The sequence below is a fragment of the Muscardinus avellanarius genome, assembly GCF_963383645.1.
Source record: "Muscardinus avellanarius genome assembly, chromosome: 1".
In the NCBI taxonomy this organism is placed as follows: domain Eukaryota; kingdom Metazoa; phylum Chordata; class Mammalia; order Rodentia; family Gliridae; genus Muscardinus; species Muscardinus avellanarius.
The window spans coordinates 44,929,589-44,948,639 of NC_137786.1; the positions used below are offsets into that span (position 1 = coordinate 44,929,589).

The window sequence follows — 19,051 nt, forward strand, 5'->3', positions numbered from 1 at the left end:
TAATAATGGGTAAAATATATATTTTAATATTTTTCTTAAATGAGAGCCCTTTGTTCACACACCAGAATTAAGAGAAATGACCTTTGGTAATGACAGAATGCCATGAAACTATTAAGACAGAAGTACCCCAAACAAAACGCTGGGGCATGCAGGAAACTAATCCTTTTGCTCATTCCCCAACCGAACATTTTCTTATACTTTTTAGCTAGCTAATTATGAATTTCACATTAAAACTATTGGTGTGGCCCGGGAGTGTAACTCAGTGGTAAAGTACTTGCCTAGTATGCACAGAGTACTGAAGTGGTTTGATCCCCAGTGACATTTAAAACAAAAGTTATCATGGCATGTGTAGTTTTTAGTGATTCAAGATATTCTAAGATGAGAATTATTAGCATAGAGCAGGTTTTTTGTGTTAAAAGGTAAAAACAAATGTATTGGCACATTAACATTTATTTGGCAAAAATTCTAACCTATCTCTCCTTGTATGTTCTATCCCACTTTTAAACAATCAAGGTTTTTGTTTTATGTGTACTGGGGGAATAAGAGAGAGGTGTGGATCAGTTTAAAATTTTTATGACAAAGCAAACCAGTGAATCAATATTTGTTATCTGCACATGCATAACGGAGTACCATAAGGTACACTCCCTCATTGCCTCAATTTAATTGTCTATGGAAAGAACAAGCATGTTAAAATAATCAAAGATTCACATTAAAGATTTGAAAAACAATTACAATAGTGTATTGATATCAAATAGGTGATACAAAACACTAATACCAAGAATTCAAGCTCAGATAACATTATTTCAAAACATTTTTCTGGAGAAGGTAGGACTTGTACAGATGTGTAAAGAAAAGGATGTGACTAGAAGAAAAGCTCCAACGAAGGAACCAAGGCAGAAAATCAAAAGTCTGGGCCAAGCTAGTATAGGAATTAAGAATAGGAATTCAGGGTGCAGAAGTCCAGAGGCTGAGCTCGGGTTCAGGTAACAGAGTCGTCACTGAGAGTTTATGATCAGGGTACTGGCGGGATTAGAACAGTGTGTTTAGAGGTCTCCACACCTAGCAGTGGCGTGAAGACATGAGAAGACTAAGGACAGGAGAATTAGTTAGAAGGCAGTAACAACAGCCTTGCCATCAGGTATCCACACTTGACTAGGTGAAGCAAAAGAGAACAGGGTGAACCAAGAAAGCATGGGGCAGAATACTCGGGAGCTGAGTGACCCAGGGAAGGATGAAACCATTAAGTGGGTGCCATGGTTTGAATGTGTCTACAAAGTACATGTGTTAGGGACTAAATCCCCAGCGCAACAGCTTTGGGACATGGGGCCTAAGAAAAAGTTATTAGGTCTTGAGGGCAGGACTAATGTTATCATGGGCACAGGCTAATTATCAGGAGAGTGGGTTTGTTATAAAAGTGAACCACTCTTACTCTCTTGGTCTCTCATATATGCTCTCCTGTTCTCACCTTCTGCCATATAAAACAGGGTGCAAAGGCCCTGTCCAGATGCTTTTGAACTTCTCAGCCTCCTGAACCATGAGCTAAATGAACTTCTATTAATTATAATTTATCCAATCTCAGGTATTCTGTTACAGCAGCAGAAAACAGACTAAGACAGAGGGAAAAGGTGAATCTACAAAAAAATCGATGCATATTTCATATAGCACATAGTATATAGGAGGACTTTAATACTGTTTTGGAGTAACTAAATTGTACTCTCAATGTAGGGAGCTTGAGATAAAGATGGAACAGAATCTCAAAGAGAAAATATCCAGAAGCAGTCAAAAATATGTGGTTAGGAGAAAAGTGAGGTGGGCTTTGCTATAGGTACTGTTCTGTCTAAAGCAGTGCAAATGGATCTTTGAAAAGGAAGAGAAAGAGAGAAGGCAAAGAAGGGGGAAGTAGGAGAGGAAGAATAAATAAGAGGAGGGAGAAAGAAGAAAGCAGAGAAATAAGTCAAGAAGCAAAGCTAATAAAATAATCTGGGAAAGATGCTCAGAGGAATAGGAATTCACATCAGGAAGAGCACTTCATCTTGTTTGAAACTCATGACAAAAGGAAAGCCAGCATTGTCATCCTCACTGTGAAACAAGGAAACGAGCTAGGAGCTACTGGGTGGCTGGTAGTACTTCCATACTGAGGCTGTCCCATCAGCTGCAGCAGAAAACACTCGGGTCTGGTCTGGACTCAAAGCCAGGTGCAGCACTCTGCCTCTGTGCCCTGGGGGAAGAAGGAAGACAATTCATATTCCACATTTCAAGGGCTGTTTCTGAGGACTGGCGGTAACCTAAGTTACACATGCCCTCCCAGGATAAAAGGCTTCCCCAAACCAGCCTGGGTCAGAGTTGGCTCCTACCATCCTATGATGGTACCTAAACGGGGTTGATCCCACCATCGCTCTGGAGCAGCTGAGGTTCTGCTCAGTGCTTCTCCTCCAGTGATTACAGGCATGTGCTACCAGCTCTGTTTATTATTTTAATAATACCTTTTCTTGATGTATTCATGTAACTTGTTCATTTGACACATATGAGAAAGTTAACTTTTGTTTATTTTTTTTAGCACTGGGGCTGGAACCCAGGGGCATTCTACCTCCAAGCTATACCCCCAGTCCTATTTTTTGTTCTTTATTTTGAAACAGTGAGTTGCAAAGGGCCTCACTAAGGCTGTCTGTGAACCGTGATCCTCCTGTCTTAGCCTCCCAAATGTTGGGATTACAAGCATGTGCCACCACACCTGGCTGAAAGTTAACTTTTTATAAGAAGCAGAAAGAAAGTAAAGTAATTCTAGAAATAGAAAATTTGTACATAAACTAGACTGTCTAGTTAACAAAAATAATTTTAGCTACTAATTTTACGGTCTGACTTTGAACCAAAAAAGAAAAATTCTAATATTTGACTGTTCTTCCTCTTTTCTAAATAGTTTTGTTACTTTCTTTTTTTACTGACACCAAGTTCTCTTATGGAAAAAATAGTAATATATATGCAGTCATAGGGTCATAGAGATCTCTCTTACTAAACAATAAAACATTTCCTTTTTCTTTTTTTGTTTGCAGTACTGGGGATGGAACCCAGGGGCACTCTACCTTCAAGCTACACCCCAGCCCAATTTTTCATTCTTTATTTCAAAACAGAATCTCACTAAGTAGCTGAGGCTGGCTGTGAACCTGAATCCTCCTGTCTCGGCCTCCCTAATGCTGGGATTACAAGTGTGCACCACCACACCCAGAAAACATTTCCATTTTTATTTCTGCCAGGAAGCCTCGGGCATGTGGTTCTTTAAATGTACTTTTCTAAGCCTTATATTAAAATAATGCTTTTACATTAAACCTAAGGAAAAGCATCTTTATAATATTCAATAACTATAGCAGGCAATACAAATACTTTCCTTCTCTGATTTAATGTGTTTAAAAAAAGGATAAAGAAAAAGTGGATTATACAAAAAATGGAAGTTTACTCAGCCATAAAAAAGAATGAAATTGTCATTTGCAGTAAAATTGATGAAACTAGATAATATTATACTAAGTGAGATCAGCCTGTCTTAGAAAGTCAAGGGTCATATGTTTTCTCTCATATGTGAAAGCAAGAGAAAATAAACAAACTTCAGACAAGTGAGAGGAGAAAGCAGTAGGATAATGGAAGGAGAATGGGAAAGGGAAACAAGAAGGAGAAAAAGAAAGTTAAATGAAGGAAACAGTCTATATAGGAAGGTTATCACTACCATTCTCAGTAATATATATGGGAGGGTCCAGAGGGAGTCACACCAAGTGCTGTGTGCATGTGTGTCTGTATCTCATTAAACCTCACTATGAGCTGGGCATGGTGGCTCATGTCTGTAATCCTAATAATTGGGAGATTGGAATTGCAGGATTGAGGTCAGCCTCACCAACATAGTGAGACCCTGTTTCAAAATAAAATGAATAAAATCAAGCTGGGAGTGTAGCTCAGAGGTAGAATGCCCCTGGGTTCCATCCTCAGTACCAAAAAATAAAAAATAAAAAGAATTCACTACGGTGTATAATAACAATGTACAAACAAAAATATTTTTTTAATTTTTAAATGGGAATGAAGGAAAAAGATAAAGAGGGGAAAGGAATACCAAAGGGGAAAAAAATCCCAAATATTTTCCAAAGCAGGCTCTTGACTTTAAATTGGATAGCTACTTCTAGAACTTGTGGGGAAATGGCACTTGGCCTGAAAGCCAAGGCGTTCTCAAAGTCCTGCTCTCTCCTCAGTGATGACATAAACTTGCTAAATAGTGGGAAGTCCCACCTTCACCTCTTTTGGAACACCCCCAAGTTCCAAAAACACCATCACTGGAAGCCCCGAATTGTCGTTTTCCTCACGCGCGGTCGTCATAAATGAGATCACATGTCGACACATTTGCTGTGGGCTGATGAAACCGAGTCAAAGGTCAGGTATCACCTAGAAACTAGAAAGTTATCTAGTCCTGTTTTAAAGTTTGGAAATTACAATCCTTCTGTATATGGAAACAATTATAACTTCTCTTTCTTCTGCAGTCAGGTGGGTGACGCCTCTATAACTCAAGTCCCCCCCCCCCCAAGAGAATCATGACTGTGGTCAACAGGGTGCGGCTTAGTAAAGGTGTGACCTGTCTAGTATAGCTTTTTTCCAAGCTTTTTTACCACAACCCACACTCAGAATTACATTTTATGTAGCACAGTTATACCTAGGCATATATATTTACTGCATAGCTATAACAAAAATTTCATTAAAATAACAGCTACTTTTCCACTTTTTCCATTGTACGTACAGTATTCTACTCTGCCTGGCTCTCTTTCATGCTGATCTTGACTCCTTACACTCACAGTCCAATGATTCACAACCCCTAGTGTAGAAGACCCTGATCCAGATCTCAGTCACCAGGATGTATATTGAAAGCGCCGTCCCAGACGCACAATGGAAGCACAGACTTACAGTGAACAAGGAAATTAAGCAGCAGAGCAGACCCGGGCCACAGGGCAGGGCTTCCATGTTCATGGAACACTGGAACACGTTCCTCAGTACTCTCTACCACAAGTGATTTTCCAGATTTATTTGGAAAATACTTAACACCATAACCTTCTTGAGGTTACAACACACATAATGTAGCCAAGTCTTTGAGACATCCTTGAGAAAGAAATTGTTCTCATTAAATCCACAACTCCAGCCAGGCGTGGTGGCGCACGCTTGTAATCCCCACGCTTGGGAGGCAGAGACAGGAGGATCGCACAGATTCAAAGCCAGCCGTGCTGGCTTAAGAGACCTTGTTTCCAAATTTAAAAAAAAGTATAAAAATAGGTCTGGGGTGTAGCCCGGAGGTAGAAGGGTTTCCCAGTACCACCAAAAAAGAAAAAAAAATCCACAACGCCAAGCTTAGCTGACATGACATGTTTTCTGTATAATAACTATACTATTAAACACTTCTGTGATATATTGTATATATAAGGAATTACAAATTAGTGTCTAAGAGCTCCAACGTAATCACATCTCCAACCATAATGTTTTAAGAGGAGAAAAGGTTAAGTGAACTCTTAGAGTTCTTTCTGATATTTGTAAAAAAAAAATCACAAGGAGCTAAGACTAAAAAACTTAACACCTGTTAAGGTCAGAGAAAAAGGAAAATGCACCTGTAAATAGTCTTTATTCTACACACAGGCAAATTGATCCAGCATCTATCTCATGTCATCATCCAGCTAAGCCACTTTGTAAAGAACCAGGTTTCTAAGCTTGTTTTTAAGTCTCTCTCTACAAAGGCCCAAAGAAGTATGTGTCTTATGATTTAAAATGTGGAAAATCATACTCCTCCTACACTTGTACTGGCCACCAAAGCAGCTGTCGAGAGCTGCCTGGGCCAGGCATGTGCCTTATAATCCCAGTACATGAAAGACTGAGACAGGAGGATTGCAGGTTCAAGGCCAGTCTCAGCAATTTACTGAGACCCTGTTTCAAAATAAAAAATAAAAAGGGTTCAAGATATAGCACAGAGGTAGAATGCCCCCTGGGTTCAATCCCCAACACCACAAAAAAAAAAAAAAGAAGTTGCCTGAATTCTTATGAACCAGACCACACAGAGGTTAGGCAGAGGTCCGGCCAGGCTGGCCATCAGAGGCAAAAAGTCTTATCTTATTAAGGGTGTTTTGTTGTGGTCAAATAACATTCTCTCAATCTCCAAAGAGATGCATGGTTTTAGCACCATCTGCCTTTTATGTTTCCTGTATGTGTCCTCTCACAAAAGTATAGGCTGCATGAGGATAAAGACATTGTCTCTCTTGTGTACATGTGTATTCCCTGCATCCCAAAAAGTGCTTGACACATCGTAGGATTGGCCTACCTGGAGGCAAGGCTGTGTGGAGGAGAGAGGCGGGATGTGCATCTGAGCTCTGTAAGAACCAGTGCTCTGTTCCTTCAGCAGCCACCACTCTGTTCCTGCCTCCTGCTGGAAGGAGAAAACACCTCCCCACTGGGCCCCTTTAACATTGCAGATCCAAGACCCTGAAGACAGGGCCTGGTTCTATTTTCCCCATCGCAGGTCACAAAGGACCAAATAAAAAATTGTAGAACTGAACTAAGAAATAATAATGGTCCAAGGCTGGGGATCTGGCTCAGTGGTAGAATACATGCTTAGCATACACGCGGCCCTGGGTTTGATTTGCAGCATCAAAAAAAAATTAACAAATACATAAGACTAGCAGTCTGCCTTGAAAGGGTCCGTGTTCACAGAGGAAACCCCATGGTATTAGTGGCCTCCCCACATTAACAATGTCCCACCCTTTCTGGTGTCCTTGTCTTTCATACTGCTGGGTTTTCTTCAAGTAAGATAAGTTGTGATACTAAGTCTGGAGTTCAAAAGCTGCCCTAGAGTACTACTGTATAATCCATGCAAGGAGGAAAACTCCTGAAAATTTTAAGTGATAAACAACCTTAATCAAATTCATAAACACTCATCTATACACTCTCTGAGGTGAGGTAGGTAGGACTTTCCCCTTTGTTGAAATATACACATCAAAGCCGAGTGTGGTGGTGCATACTTATAATCCCAGCACTTTGGAAGCTGAGACCGGAGGATCGCACAGGTTCAAAGCCAGCCTCAGCTACTTAGTGAGGCTCTCAGCAACTTGGTGAGACCCTGTTTCTAAATAAAGTATAAAAAATAGGTCTAGGAGTATAACCCAGAGGTAGAAAAGTCCTTGGGTTCCACCCCCAGCACCACACACACACAAAGAAATATACACATCAAAACAAAGAAGCCAGGCATGATGGTCCATACCTGTAATTGGAGTACTTGAGAGGCTAAGAAAGAAGGATCACAGGTTCTTAGACAGCCTCAGCAACTTAGCAAGGCTCTCAGAAATTTAGCAAGCCCCTGTTTCCAAATTTAAAAAATAAAATAGGGCTGGGTGTTTTGTTGTGGTCAAATAACATTCTCAGAGGTAGAATATCTCTAGGTTCAACCCCCAGCACCACAAAAAAGAAATTCAAAGAACCAGGAGAAAAATCTTTCTTTCAGGGATTTTCCCACAGTGACATTTTGCTTTACCATAGGCACATGCATTTTACCCACCTGTTCACTTACCAAAAAACCCACCTGACCTGGATAGAGTGGGACAGGCCCACAGGGTCACATCATTCGTTGGAGTACCTTGGCCTGTTGCAATCTCCTTTGTTCTAGGTAGCCAGATTAGTGAACAGATCTGTCATAGTGATCATGAAATTTAAAATGTTTGCAATTTCTCTTTTATTTTGAATGCACTTAAACTAATTCTTAACAATGTGCTGTTTACTACCCCTTCTCCAGATATATCTGGGGCTAAAGCATTATAGGAGTTATGTTATTTCTAAGAGAGTTTATCCCAAAGCAATAAAAGACCAAACATACAAATAGGCTCGGATACAATGACCAAAACTTTATGTGAACTATGATCATTGGCCATAAATAGGCTATTCTCAAGTTTCAAGGTAAAAAAAAGTGAGAAAGAAGGGAAATGTGAAAGGAAAAAGAAAGCAAATTAACTTTAGACTCACAAATTAGGAGGTTTTACAAAAGAGAAACTCTTGAGGACTGAAATCCTTATGGACCCAATAGGCAAGGAGAAGTGTGTTCAGGTTCTATGCTCTATTGAAAATTATTTTCACAAGACTCTAGAAGATCGGGGTGAAAGTGGACTCTAGGAGTGATGTTTACCTGTGAGTTTGTACTTGGGGTTTGGATGCTCTTTCCAGTATTAATATCCAAGATATGTAGGCATCCATCTTTCATTCCTCCTCCAATAGCAAGGACCATAGACTGCCAGGGACACCAATCCAGAGCCTTTAAAGTTTGGGATAATAGCACAGGCAGGTGAGACCTGGTGAAGGTAGGCTCAAGAAATGATGCGTTCAGGTAAGTAATTACAGCTGCTCCCCTAAGCCCCTGTCCAAAGGCAGAAGCAACTGTAACTTCCGGAGATTACTTCTCAGGGACTAGAAGCCACTTCTTGAATGGTAGGCACCTAGTATGACTCTTGCTCTAATTATGCTAATAATCATGAATATTTTTATCATAAAAATATTACACAAATTAGGCAGGCGTGGTGGTGGATGCTTGTAATCCCAGCATTTGGAAGGCTGAGACCAGAGGATCGTGGTTCGCGGACAGCCTCAGCTACTTAGGCCCTGCACAACTTAGTGAGACCCTGTTTCAAAATAAAGAATAAAAAACAGGGCAGGGGCTGTAGCTTGGAGGTCAAATGCCCTTGGGTTCCATCCCCAGACCCACACACACAAAAAGAATTACACAACAACAGTTGAAAATTACATGCAACACCACCTAGGGGTATCACCACATAGAGCTCCTCATATTCACTAACAACTAGCCATAGCCAACTGGTTTAACAGCCAGTTTCTCTCCTGGGTAGTTTCTAGTTTTGCCCAAACAGCTTGTTTAAAGTAAGAGCTAATTAGAAGCAGTGCTTTTAAGAAACTGGTTATTAGTAAATAGAACAAATACTGTTATCCATCATATTATAAAATTGGGGTCCATGGGCTCAGGAGAACTGAGTCTCCTGAAGTCATATGCAAACTTTTATGTTTCATAAAGTTGCCCTCTTTTCCAGCTCAGTCAGGGGTGTGAGTGAATGGTTTGAGTTTCCTAAAAACAAACAAACAAAAATCTGATGAGTGGGGAATATAAATAACATTGCATTTCAAGGGGGTGATAATAAAACCCAAAACAAAGTGTGTGTGTGCGTGTGTGTGTGCGTGTGTGTGCGTGTGCGTGTGCATGTGTGTGTGTGTGTGTGTGTGTGTGTGTGTGTGTGTGTGTGTGTGTGTTCTGGAGATTGAACCCAGGGCCATTCTACCTCTGCTTTACATCCCCAACCCTACCTTATCTTTTTATTTTGAAACAAGGTCTCATTAAGTTCCAAAGGGCCTAAGTTGCTGATGCTGGCCTCAAACCTGTGATCTTCTTGTCTCCGTCTCCCAAATACGAGGATTACAGGTGTGTGCCACCACCTCAGATCAAATTCTATTTTTTCTTTTTTTTCTTTTTTTTTTGGGGGGGGGCATGGTACTGGAGATGGAACTCAGGGGATAGAACTGGGGGTTCTACCTCCGAGCTACACTTTCAGCCCTATTTTTTTATTTTTTATTTTGAAGCAAGGTCTCACTGAGTTGCCAAGGGCCTCACTAAGTAGCTGAGGCTGGCTGCAAACCATGATCCTCCTGTCTCGGCCTCTTGAATGCTGGGATTACAAGCATGTGCCACCATGCCCAGCTTTCAAATTCTTGAGGAATAAAAAACCCCTCAAAATATCGGGTTAATGATTTTCTTTGGAACGCTATTGGATTTCTTACCTTGACTGCTGTAGACTGAGGTATGACTTTTAGTGGCTGGCCCTGTGCTTTGGCACCTGGATCATGGGGCCATATTGTCAGGAGTCCATCACTGCAGCCACTGGAAAGCAATCTGCCATCTGGTGACCACTTCAGAGCACTCACAGCTTGCTTGTGGCAAAGTGTTCCAACATGATGCCGGGCCACACGGACATCATGATGATAAACATGCCCCAGTCTTGACCCACTGCGTGGCAAGTAGGGGCAGATTTACATTAGGAAAAACCAAGCCCATTGCTGCATGAACATTTTAAAACATGGAGGAAAGTACAGTTAAAAATGAAACTACTGAAAGACACCTTTAGACTGTTTTCAAACACAGATGGAAATTCCTTAGGTTAATAAGAATGATCTGCCTGGGCGATTCTTTTAAAAAGTGAAATAGATTTGTTTGGTAGAGTCTTGAATCTGGAATGGAAAAGTATCCTTTGATATATATCTCTAATGGCTTTAATATGGTGCAGACAGTGATGAAAATGATATATTTAGAAGACTACTAGGTTTTCCCAGGGAGTAATTTATATGCTAGACATAGGAAATGATGTGTGCATATATGCCTCTACCATCTTGTATTTCATTAAGATGTATGACTACAAGGCATCAATAAAAAATTTTAAAAAAGAAATACTACTTTTCTTAGACTCAATGTTTTCTATTATCTTAATATAATGATTTATATATATTTATGGTAAAATGTTAGACATAGAAATATATTGTTTCATTTTTCTAACAGATATATCTGCTTTGGGGGGAGGTTACTGGGGATTGAACCCAGGGGCATTCTACCTACAAGCTATACACCCAGTCTTATTTTTTTATTTGTTATTTTGAAATAGGGTCTCACTAAGTTACAGAGGGCCTCACTAAGTAGCTGAGGCTGGCCGTGAGACTGTGATCCTCCTGTCTCAGCCTTTCAAGTACTGGGGTTTCAAGTGTGCAACACCACACCCAGCTTAAAAGATATATTTCTATTAACTAATAGATTAATTCCTAGTTTTGCCAATGTTACTAATGTAAAAGAAGTTTAACAGAATGTCATAGAAAAATGCAATATAACTCAAAATCAATAGACCAATTCTCTACTCTCAATAAGTTAGAGCCAAACAATGATAAAAACTACATGACTTTTTCAAAGACAACTCTCTCAGGGATATATCTCTTTTATTGAAGACGCAAGTAAATAACTTTCTTTAATTACTTATTAACTTTCTCAAAGTCCAGCATCATTTTTTAGCAATTCAGTTATAACACTGAACAGCATTCTGACTTGTAATATGGACTCTGGAGCCAGACTACCTAGTTTAAATTCAAACTCTGTCCTCACCAACCCCATGTGACTTCAATATAGTGTGTTAAGGAGCCCTCTAGGTGATTCTGACACATTCTGAAGTTGAGAGCCACTGGACAGGATCGTCTATGAGGTCGTCCAACTCTGACTTTGGTGGGCCTGCAAATTGGAAGCATGTCCCAGAAGCTTACATAGTCCGTTGTATTGATCTGAATAGCCAAAAACACTTGATTTCAGCAAAACATCACTTCAGCAGGTGTTACTTGGAACAGAGAAGCCTTCTGCTTGAAAGGAGTTTTGCATTTTGCCTGAACAATTTAGTGACTACCATGCTGAAAACATACAGTGCCATGATAGGTGGGATCATAGATGATAAAAGTCCATATATCCTGTTTTGTTTCATTTGGGCTTTTGTTTTGGTTTTAAATATTTCAGTTCTGTTCACTCAGTCTATATAATCAATGGCTAATGCAAACATAGTTGGCTCAAATAAGATACTTCTCACCTGCTGAGGATACAGTGATTCCAGCTCAAAGCCCCAACTACTGACACGTGTCCAAGCATATTTCTCAGGCACTTTTTAGTTACTACATCCCATAACTGAAAAAAAAAATGAACAGGCAGAGTTAGGTGGCATTGGCATTTTTGTACTCTGCTATTTCTCATTATCAAATAGGTCTGTGGGTGGAGCTCAGAGGTAGAATGCCCCTGGGCTCAAACCCCAGTACCACAAAAAAAAAAGGAAAAGAAAAAGGGCTAAGGGTGCTGAGGGTATAGCTCAGTAGTAGTGAACCCTTTGATTCAATCGAAGAAGAAGAAGAAGAAGAAGAAGAAGAAGAAGAAGAAGAAGAAGAAGAAGGAGGAGGAGGAGGAGGAGGAGGAGGAGGAGGAGGAGGAGGAGGAGGAGGAGGAGGAGGAGGAGGAGGAGGAGAAATAATTGATTGATGAAAACTTGATACATTCTCATCTCAATAAGCCTATCAGGGGGGAAAAAATCAACTCATTTTCTATATCCCTGTTCCTAATCTCTACTTCAGATGAGAAAGTACTGGACAGGCAATTTCCTCTTTCCAAAGTCCCAAACTAGAAAGTCTACAAGCCCAACTTCAGTTTGAGTATAAAAATTATTTTAGAACAAGAAGTAAAATATGACAGGAAGATTGTGGAAGAAATTAAGAAGAGTATGCTTAAGTCCTCATGAAACACCATTTAGGGAAACAAAAAAAGGACAAGAATTGTATCTCCCCTTGCTAACTGCAGACCCAAATGCCACATCTTATATAGTAGTTTCTCGATTCTATACGTACCTGTTTTTTTTTTTTATTGGTGCATTGTAGTCATACATCTTAATGGATACAAGATGGTGAAGACATACATGCACACATCACCCAATTAGCCCTTACTTATCTGTTGTTAAAAGTAAATTTTAGAGATCAAATAATTATTATAAGAAAAGAAATACTATGAGAAAAGAAAGTGCCCAGTACTTGTACTTCTCCCTCGCTGGTGCCGACCGCAAGGCACATTTCTTCTTTCATCCAGGATACAGAAGAGATATAATTACAAGTGAGACTCAAGTCTATGTTCTCAATGTCATTTTGACTCTCCCCATTCCAAATGTTCACAGAAGATTCAAGGGCAATAGCAACAAGATTTTGAAAACTCCAGTCAAGTGTATTCAGATCTATAAGGAAAGCATTTAAAATTAGGGTGGTGGTGTAGAAAAGCATTTTCAAATAAGCAATTTTACTTATAAATAGGGGAGAAAGTAGTTCATTAGAAAACAGAATCATGAATCCAAGAAGATCATTAGAAGTTCAAAACTAAAAACTGGAATAGAATCTCATTCAAGATTCACAGTCTAATGAGTAATAATGCACATCATATATACTCAAACATTCCTATTTAGAGGAACTTAAAGAATCTGTCAGATTCATCTACCATTATTAGTATACATGAACTTCATCTAAAAGATTACTAAGATTTGGAAGCACATCATTATTACAGAGACACCGTTAGATCTAGGATTTCTATATAGAAAACGCAACCATCGTTTCTAACCAAAATATACCACCAACTAGAGTATATTTGGATGGGATGGTGACTCACTTATGACACCCAGAAGTTCTCTAGCTTATAAGAACTATTGGGCTGCTGAGAGAAACCATGTTTTAACAAATGCTTACTTATGTATTCTACCTCATTTCTTAGAAGGTAAAAACTCCTAGCCGGGCGTGGTGGCGCACGCTTGTAATCCCCGCGCTTGAGAGGCTGAGACAGGAGGATTGCACGGGTTCTAAGCCAGCCTCAGCTACTCAGTGAGGCTTCCAGCAACTTAGTGAGACCCTGTTTCCAAATAAAACATAAAAAAATCCTGGGAGTATAGCCCGGAGGCAGAAAGCCTCTGGGTTCCACCCCCAGTACCACCAAAAAAAACCTCCTAAGCTCCCCGACACATATCAGTCCAAAGGTATAAAGCCCACCAGTTCCATTACAGTGGCTTAAGCCTCCTATTATGCATTCCTTCTAATAACTATAAACTCTAGACAAAATACAAAATGCAAACACCTTAAGACCCTTGAAAATAAATAAAAGCAGGTAAACTAAGCAAAAGAGTCAAAACACAGAGAAGCAATCTCTCCACAGGGAATTCCCCACTCTCTCTCCCCTGGCTTTGTCCCGAGAATGGGTGCACCAGTCATGGACTAGCACCTACAGCCAAGAATGTGATCGAAAGTTCAAATTTTGCAGGGTCAGGATAACCAGGAAAAGAAATCTAGGGTGATCAAAGTGCAGGGGTAAGTCTTGGAGGGAAGAGAACTAGAGAAAAGTGTTTCTTAATTGTGAGTATATAAACTCACAGGCATCTCAGCCTCACCCCTAAGTCGTGTAAGTGCAGGGATACACAGCACAGCCAAGCAAAAGATTTTGGGACTGAACTGATATTTGAAATATCCATACTAGTCTCAGTGTAGACTTATATTTACATATATGAGGGCAGATCAAAACCAACATAGTCAAAGCTTAGGAAACTGATCTGTGACAAAGCAAAACTTAAAAGTGTGAACCTAACTAGCATAAAAACATCAACATTTTCCACAGGATTCAGAGTGAGGGGGATGGGAGAGGAAAAAGGGAAACTCCCTAATGTACATAACATACATTCACAAGCATATCAAAGTCAATCATTAAGCCAAACATGAGACAGAGGGAGGGGGAGGGGATGGGGTGGGAACTGGGGAAGGGCTAATTGGGCAATGTGTGCATGTGTGCCTCTACTATCTTGTACTCCATTAAGATGCATGTCTACAATGCACTAATAAAAAATTAAAGAAATACAAGATACAAAAACCATAAAATCGAAATTTTAAAGCTAAAAAAAGTGACATCTGAAAAATTCCTTTTGATGAGCTCATTAGCAAATAACAGAGAAGAGTCAGTGAACTTGAATAAATTTTAGCAGAAATCAATCAGGAAAACATGAAGAAGGAAATTCAAATAAAGAATGGAGCCCAGGAGTCTGTGGGTAACTATCCAAAAATATAACATATAATTGGAGATAAACCTTGGAAGCAGAAGAACAAGGCTTCAAATGACCATAGATTTTTTTTTTTTCAGAAACCATCGTGGCAAGAAGTCAATAGAACAACAACATCTTTAAGATGTTGAAAGGGAAAGTGGGTGAAGGCTAAATGGGTGATGTGTGCATGTATGTCTCCACCATCTTGCATCTCATTAAGATGTATGAACACAATACACCAATAAAAATTTTTTAAAAGATGTTGAAAGGGAAATTTTCCAACCCTAAAATATCACTAAATAGAAGATAAAAAATCTAAGTTTTTGCCAAGACAGCCGATCAGCAAGAAATGCTAACGGAAGCCCTGTGACTAAAGGGAAATTATGTTAGAGGAAAACTTGAATCTTTGAGAATGAAGGAAAACGTTGGAATTGGTAAACATTTTTCCTCTTAAGAAAATTTTAAATTTTTACCATTTGAAGTAAAAGTTAAAACAGTGGCAGGATTTTCAATGGATACAGACATAACACATGACAACCACAGTAACCTAAAAAACAGTAAATTTGGGAAGACTGTGTGACTACAATAATTGTATATGTGTTATGTGTGAAGTGTAAGATAGTAACCCTAAATAGACTTAAGAAAGCTTTGATTGTATTATAACTCAAAAATAAGTTAAAATAGAAATAGAAAAAGATATCCAAGGAATGGATCTCTCAGGCACTCCAAATTTAAAGTACAAAGAGGTAGAAGACAACAGAAACCATCAAAACAAGAACAGAAATGAACAGAAAAGGTGGGCATGGTGGTACATGCTTATAACCCCAGTACTTCAAGACTGACACAGGAGGATTGTAGGTTCAAGGACAGCTTCAGCAAGAAGTGAGACTCTCATCAACCTAGCGAGACCCTGTTTCAAAATTAAAGTAAAACAGGGCGGGTGTAGCTAAAAGGTAGACCCCAAGTTCAGTCCCTTGTACAAAAAAAAAGAAATGAGTGGACATAAAATAAGAAGGTTTATGTGTCAATTTAAAAAAAAATTAAGAGACAACCTGAGACAGTGAGAAATCAAAGTGAAAGCACCAATCAACTGCTCCAATATGGTTGATGGGTTTCAGTGAATAAGGTCTAAGAACTGTGGGAATTAACAATGAGAAGATTTTTGACATGTTTGGAAGAGCAGTTTCAATGTAATGGTGAGATCTGAAATCTGACTACTGTAGGCTCAAGACAGTGTGGGAAGAGAAAGGCGAAACAGCATAAACACTTTCCAACAAATTTTGCTGTTAAGGAGAGGAAAGAAAGGTGGCCATGGGGAAAAAAATAGAACAAAGGTTGTTGTTTCTTTTTAATATGGGTGTTGTTGTTTTTTAACATTTATTGAAAATTTGTCCTCCTTAGTTGGTTATCACAATAAATTCTCTTGGAGAAAGAACTGTAAGAAAAGAAAGAGAATTTCTTCTTTTAGTGACTTTGCTTGTCTACTCGTCTCTCTCTATAGATGGTCCCGTTCCCTCTACTCCTCTCTCCCACACACAGGGTCCACTCTGGCGCTTGCCTTCAACCACCACCATCCAACCTACACATGGTTGAACCTCTCCTTCAACTTCAACGTCATTTCTAGTGATGAGCCAAACCTCTTCCACACCTCACTGCCTCCTTTAATGTGACATTCCAAGAACAATCTTCCCTCCTCCTTCACCCCTTACCAACCTGCCTTCCCAGTAACACCACCTTTTTCTGCTTCAAAAACTTGGAATAATCTTGAATTCAACCTTTTTCCCAGGTATATTTATTCATAGAGGGAAAATTGGCCTTTACTCTTTGATAGCTCTCTTCTTCTACTTCTCTCCTGAATTCCATATACTCTGAAACGAACTTTCCTTCAATGGTTCTACATTTATATAACTGAGTTTTTTATTTCTCCATTATTTGCATCCACCTACCTATGCACCAGCCCCCCGGTAGCCTCTTCATTGCTATTAGCTATCATTAATTACCAATATCTTGGCTTTGCTCATGCTATTAACAGTACCAAAATTACTCTACTTTCTTTTACACCCTCTAAGTCCTATTCATCTTTAAAGACCCAGCTTAAGTCTAAATATCTACACCGAGTCTTTCTAGACAATTCTAGAGTTTATGAGATCCTTGTAGTTCTTATATTTCAACGTACCTCATAGTTTATTATGTATATTCCACATTGGATCTTGAAATCAGTTTCATGTGAATCGGTGCTGTCTTCCTTACTAGGTTATATAGGCACTTAATAAGCACATCCCATGTGGTTGTTTGACTGATTACATTAGTCATATTTAAAATGCATGCATAAGAATGGGCTAACACTAATACAGTTCATTCTAATACAATAAAACAAAAATGATTTTATGAGTAATAATTCTCATGCTCTTCCATCAACATCATTCCTGAACATGAAAGTTTTGCAAAGGAAATCCAACCCCGTCAGCCATAGCTGCATGGTACATCATTTGGACATGAGACACAAGGACCATCTGGTTCTTACAGAATCAAATTTCAAGTTTATTCCAGATCACTGTATGATTTTTTATCCTTTCAACTTCTCAATTCAAAATCTACATGATAACTTACAGTAGTCATTTCTAAGGCCACTAAGATGAATCTTCACCTCTGGTCGGTGTATGGGATAGTTCATGTCACTGAACCTTTTCAGATGAAAGGATTCATCACTGACTCCATCTTTGCAGCCTGCAAGAAAAAGAGGTCTACATACCTCTGTGTTCCTAAAAATATAACACTCATCTCAATGGGTACTAAGAGATTGCAGAGTAAAAAGAAGTGATCACCATAAAACTTACACAAGGAACCAGGAATGAAAAGATATAGAGGACTTCAGTTTAATTTAAGCAAAAACATTAAAAATTATACAATAGCACTTTTTAATAAAAAGTACAGAAGTGCAAACCTAAATGGCAGATCTTATGAATAACACAGAGATACTACATCATGCTTTCAGAGTGAATTTTGCACCTCAATGTCCATCACCCCTGCTCAGGTAGACCTCAGCCCTATTCTGAGTCTTTGTCAATAAATATTGGCTGATCAGTTGGTTTTTATCTTTTTCTCTCATTATTTCTGAACCAGAGCACATGGAGTTATTACTCTTTATTAGTTCTAGCTATGACTCTCTGGAGTTGAGGTTCTATCACTTAGTATCTTCTAAGTTCTCATCAAAAGATTCCACTAAGTCCAAACCACAGGCCATTGTCTTTTCATCTCTGACCACTCAGCGTGCGATCAAACCAATAAAATGATAAAATCAACAGAAACCAAGACAAACACTATGACTTGTGGTCTCTGTGACCAAATGATTTCTGATAAAAGCATGAGTTTCAAAATGCTATACCAAGGAAACCAAATAATTACTCATAAATTCCTACTTCAGTGTTAGCTACAAACACCTGCAGTGAAGATAAAACAGCAAGGTTACTAGAAATATTCAGGCCTGCTAATAAAAGACCATTATAGGTATTTTTTTAATTAATACCCAAAGAATTTAAAAAAATTGCCTGGAACTAATGAGTGATTATACTAAGGCTGCAGGATATAAGGTTAATTTGCAAAAATCAGTTTGCACATACCAGCAATTAACAATTTGAATTTAAAATTAAAAATAAATACTATTTATACTAGTATCTAAGAATAAAATATTTAGGTAGAAATCAAAAAATGTGTATGAGAAAAACTAAAAAACTCTGAGAAAGGAAACTAAAGATCTAAATATGTAAGAAGCTGAGCATGGTGGCACACATCTGTAATCCCTGTACTTAGGAGGCTGGGACAGGAGGATTACAAGTTCATGGCCAATCTCGGCAATTTAATGAGGCCCTTTGCAACTTAGTGAGAGAAAATTAAAAAATAAAATAGGACTGAAGGTATAGCTCATAGGTTGACACTGCTGGGTTCAGTTCCCAGTTCCACAAAAACAAATAAAATAAATAAAAATATAGAAAAGTATTTGTAAAAAAAAATAAGAAAACTTTATATTAGCCAGGCGTGGTGGTGCACACTTGTAATCACCGCCCTTGGGAGGCGGAGAGAGGAGGATCAAAGGTTTGAAGCCAGCCGTGCTGATTTAAGAGACCCTGTTTCCAAATAAAAAGTATAAAATAGGTCTGGGAGTGTAGCCCGGAGGTAGAAGGGCTTCCAGGAACCCCAGTACCACCCCAAAAAAAAAGAAAGAAAAGAAAACTTGATATTATTAAAGCATGAGTTTTTCCAAAACTTCTCTATAGATGCAATGCAATCCCAATCAAATTCCCAGCAATTTATTTTGTTAGTATTGACAAACTAATTTAAGGGTTATATGGAGATACAAAGAATAGCCATCACAA

The 19,051-nt window shown here is 39.0% G+C and overlaps 1 protein-coding gene across 1 annotated transcript in view; it reads right to left on the reverse strand.

Annotated features, from left to right (window-relative positions):
- Positions 1-2,099: 2,099 nt before the first annotated feature.
- CDC20B (cell division cycle 20B) overlaps positions 2,100-19,051 on the reverse strand; it is a gene marked incomplete at both ends in the record, with an annotated part of 49,759 nt that continues 32,807 nt past the window's right edge. The window contains 7 exons of the mRNA XM_080702841.1: positions 2,100-2,218; positions 7,571-7,688; positions 8,180-8,305; positions 9,832-10,057; positions 11,664-11,758; positions 12,646-12,842; positions 17,289-17,405. Of these exons, the coding sequence (XP_080558967.1) occupies positions 2,100-2,218; positions 7,571-7,688; positions 8,180-8,305; positions 9,832-10,057; positions 11,664-11,758; positions 12,646-12,842; positions 17,289-17,405 (998 nt within the window). The remainder of the gene's footprint in view (positions 2,219-7,570; positions 7,689-8,179; positions 8,306-9,831; positions 10,058-11,663; positions 11,759-12,645; positions 12,843-17,288; positions 17,406-19,051) is intronic.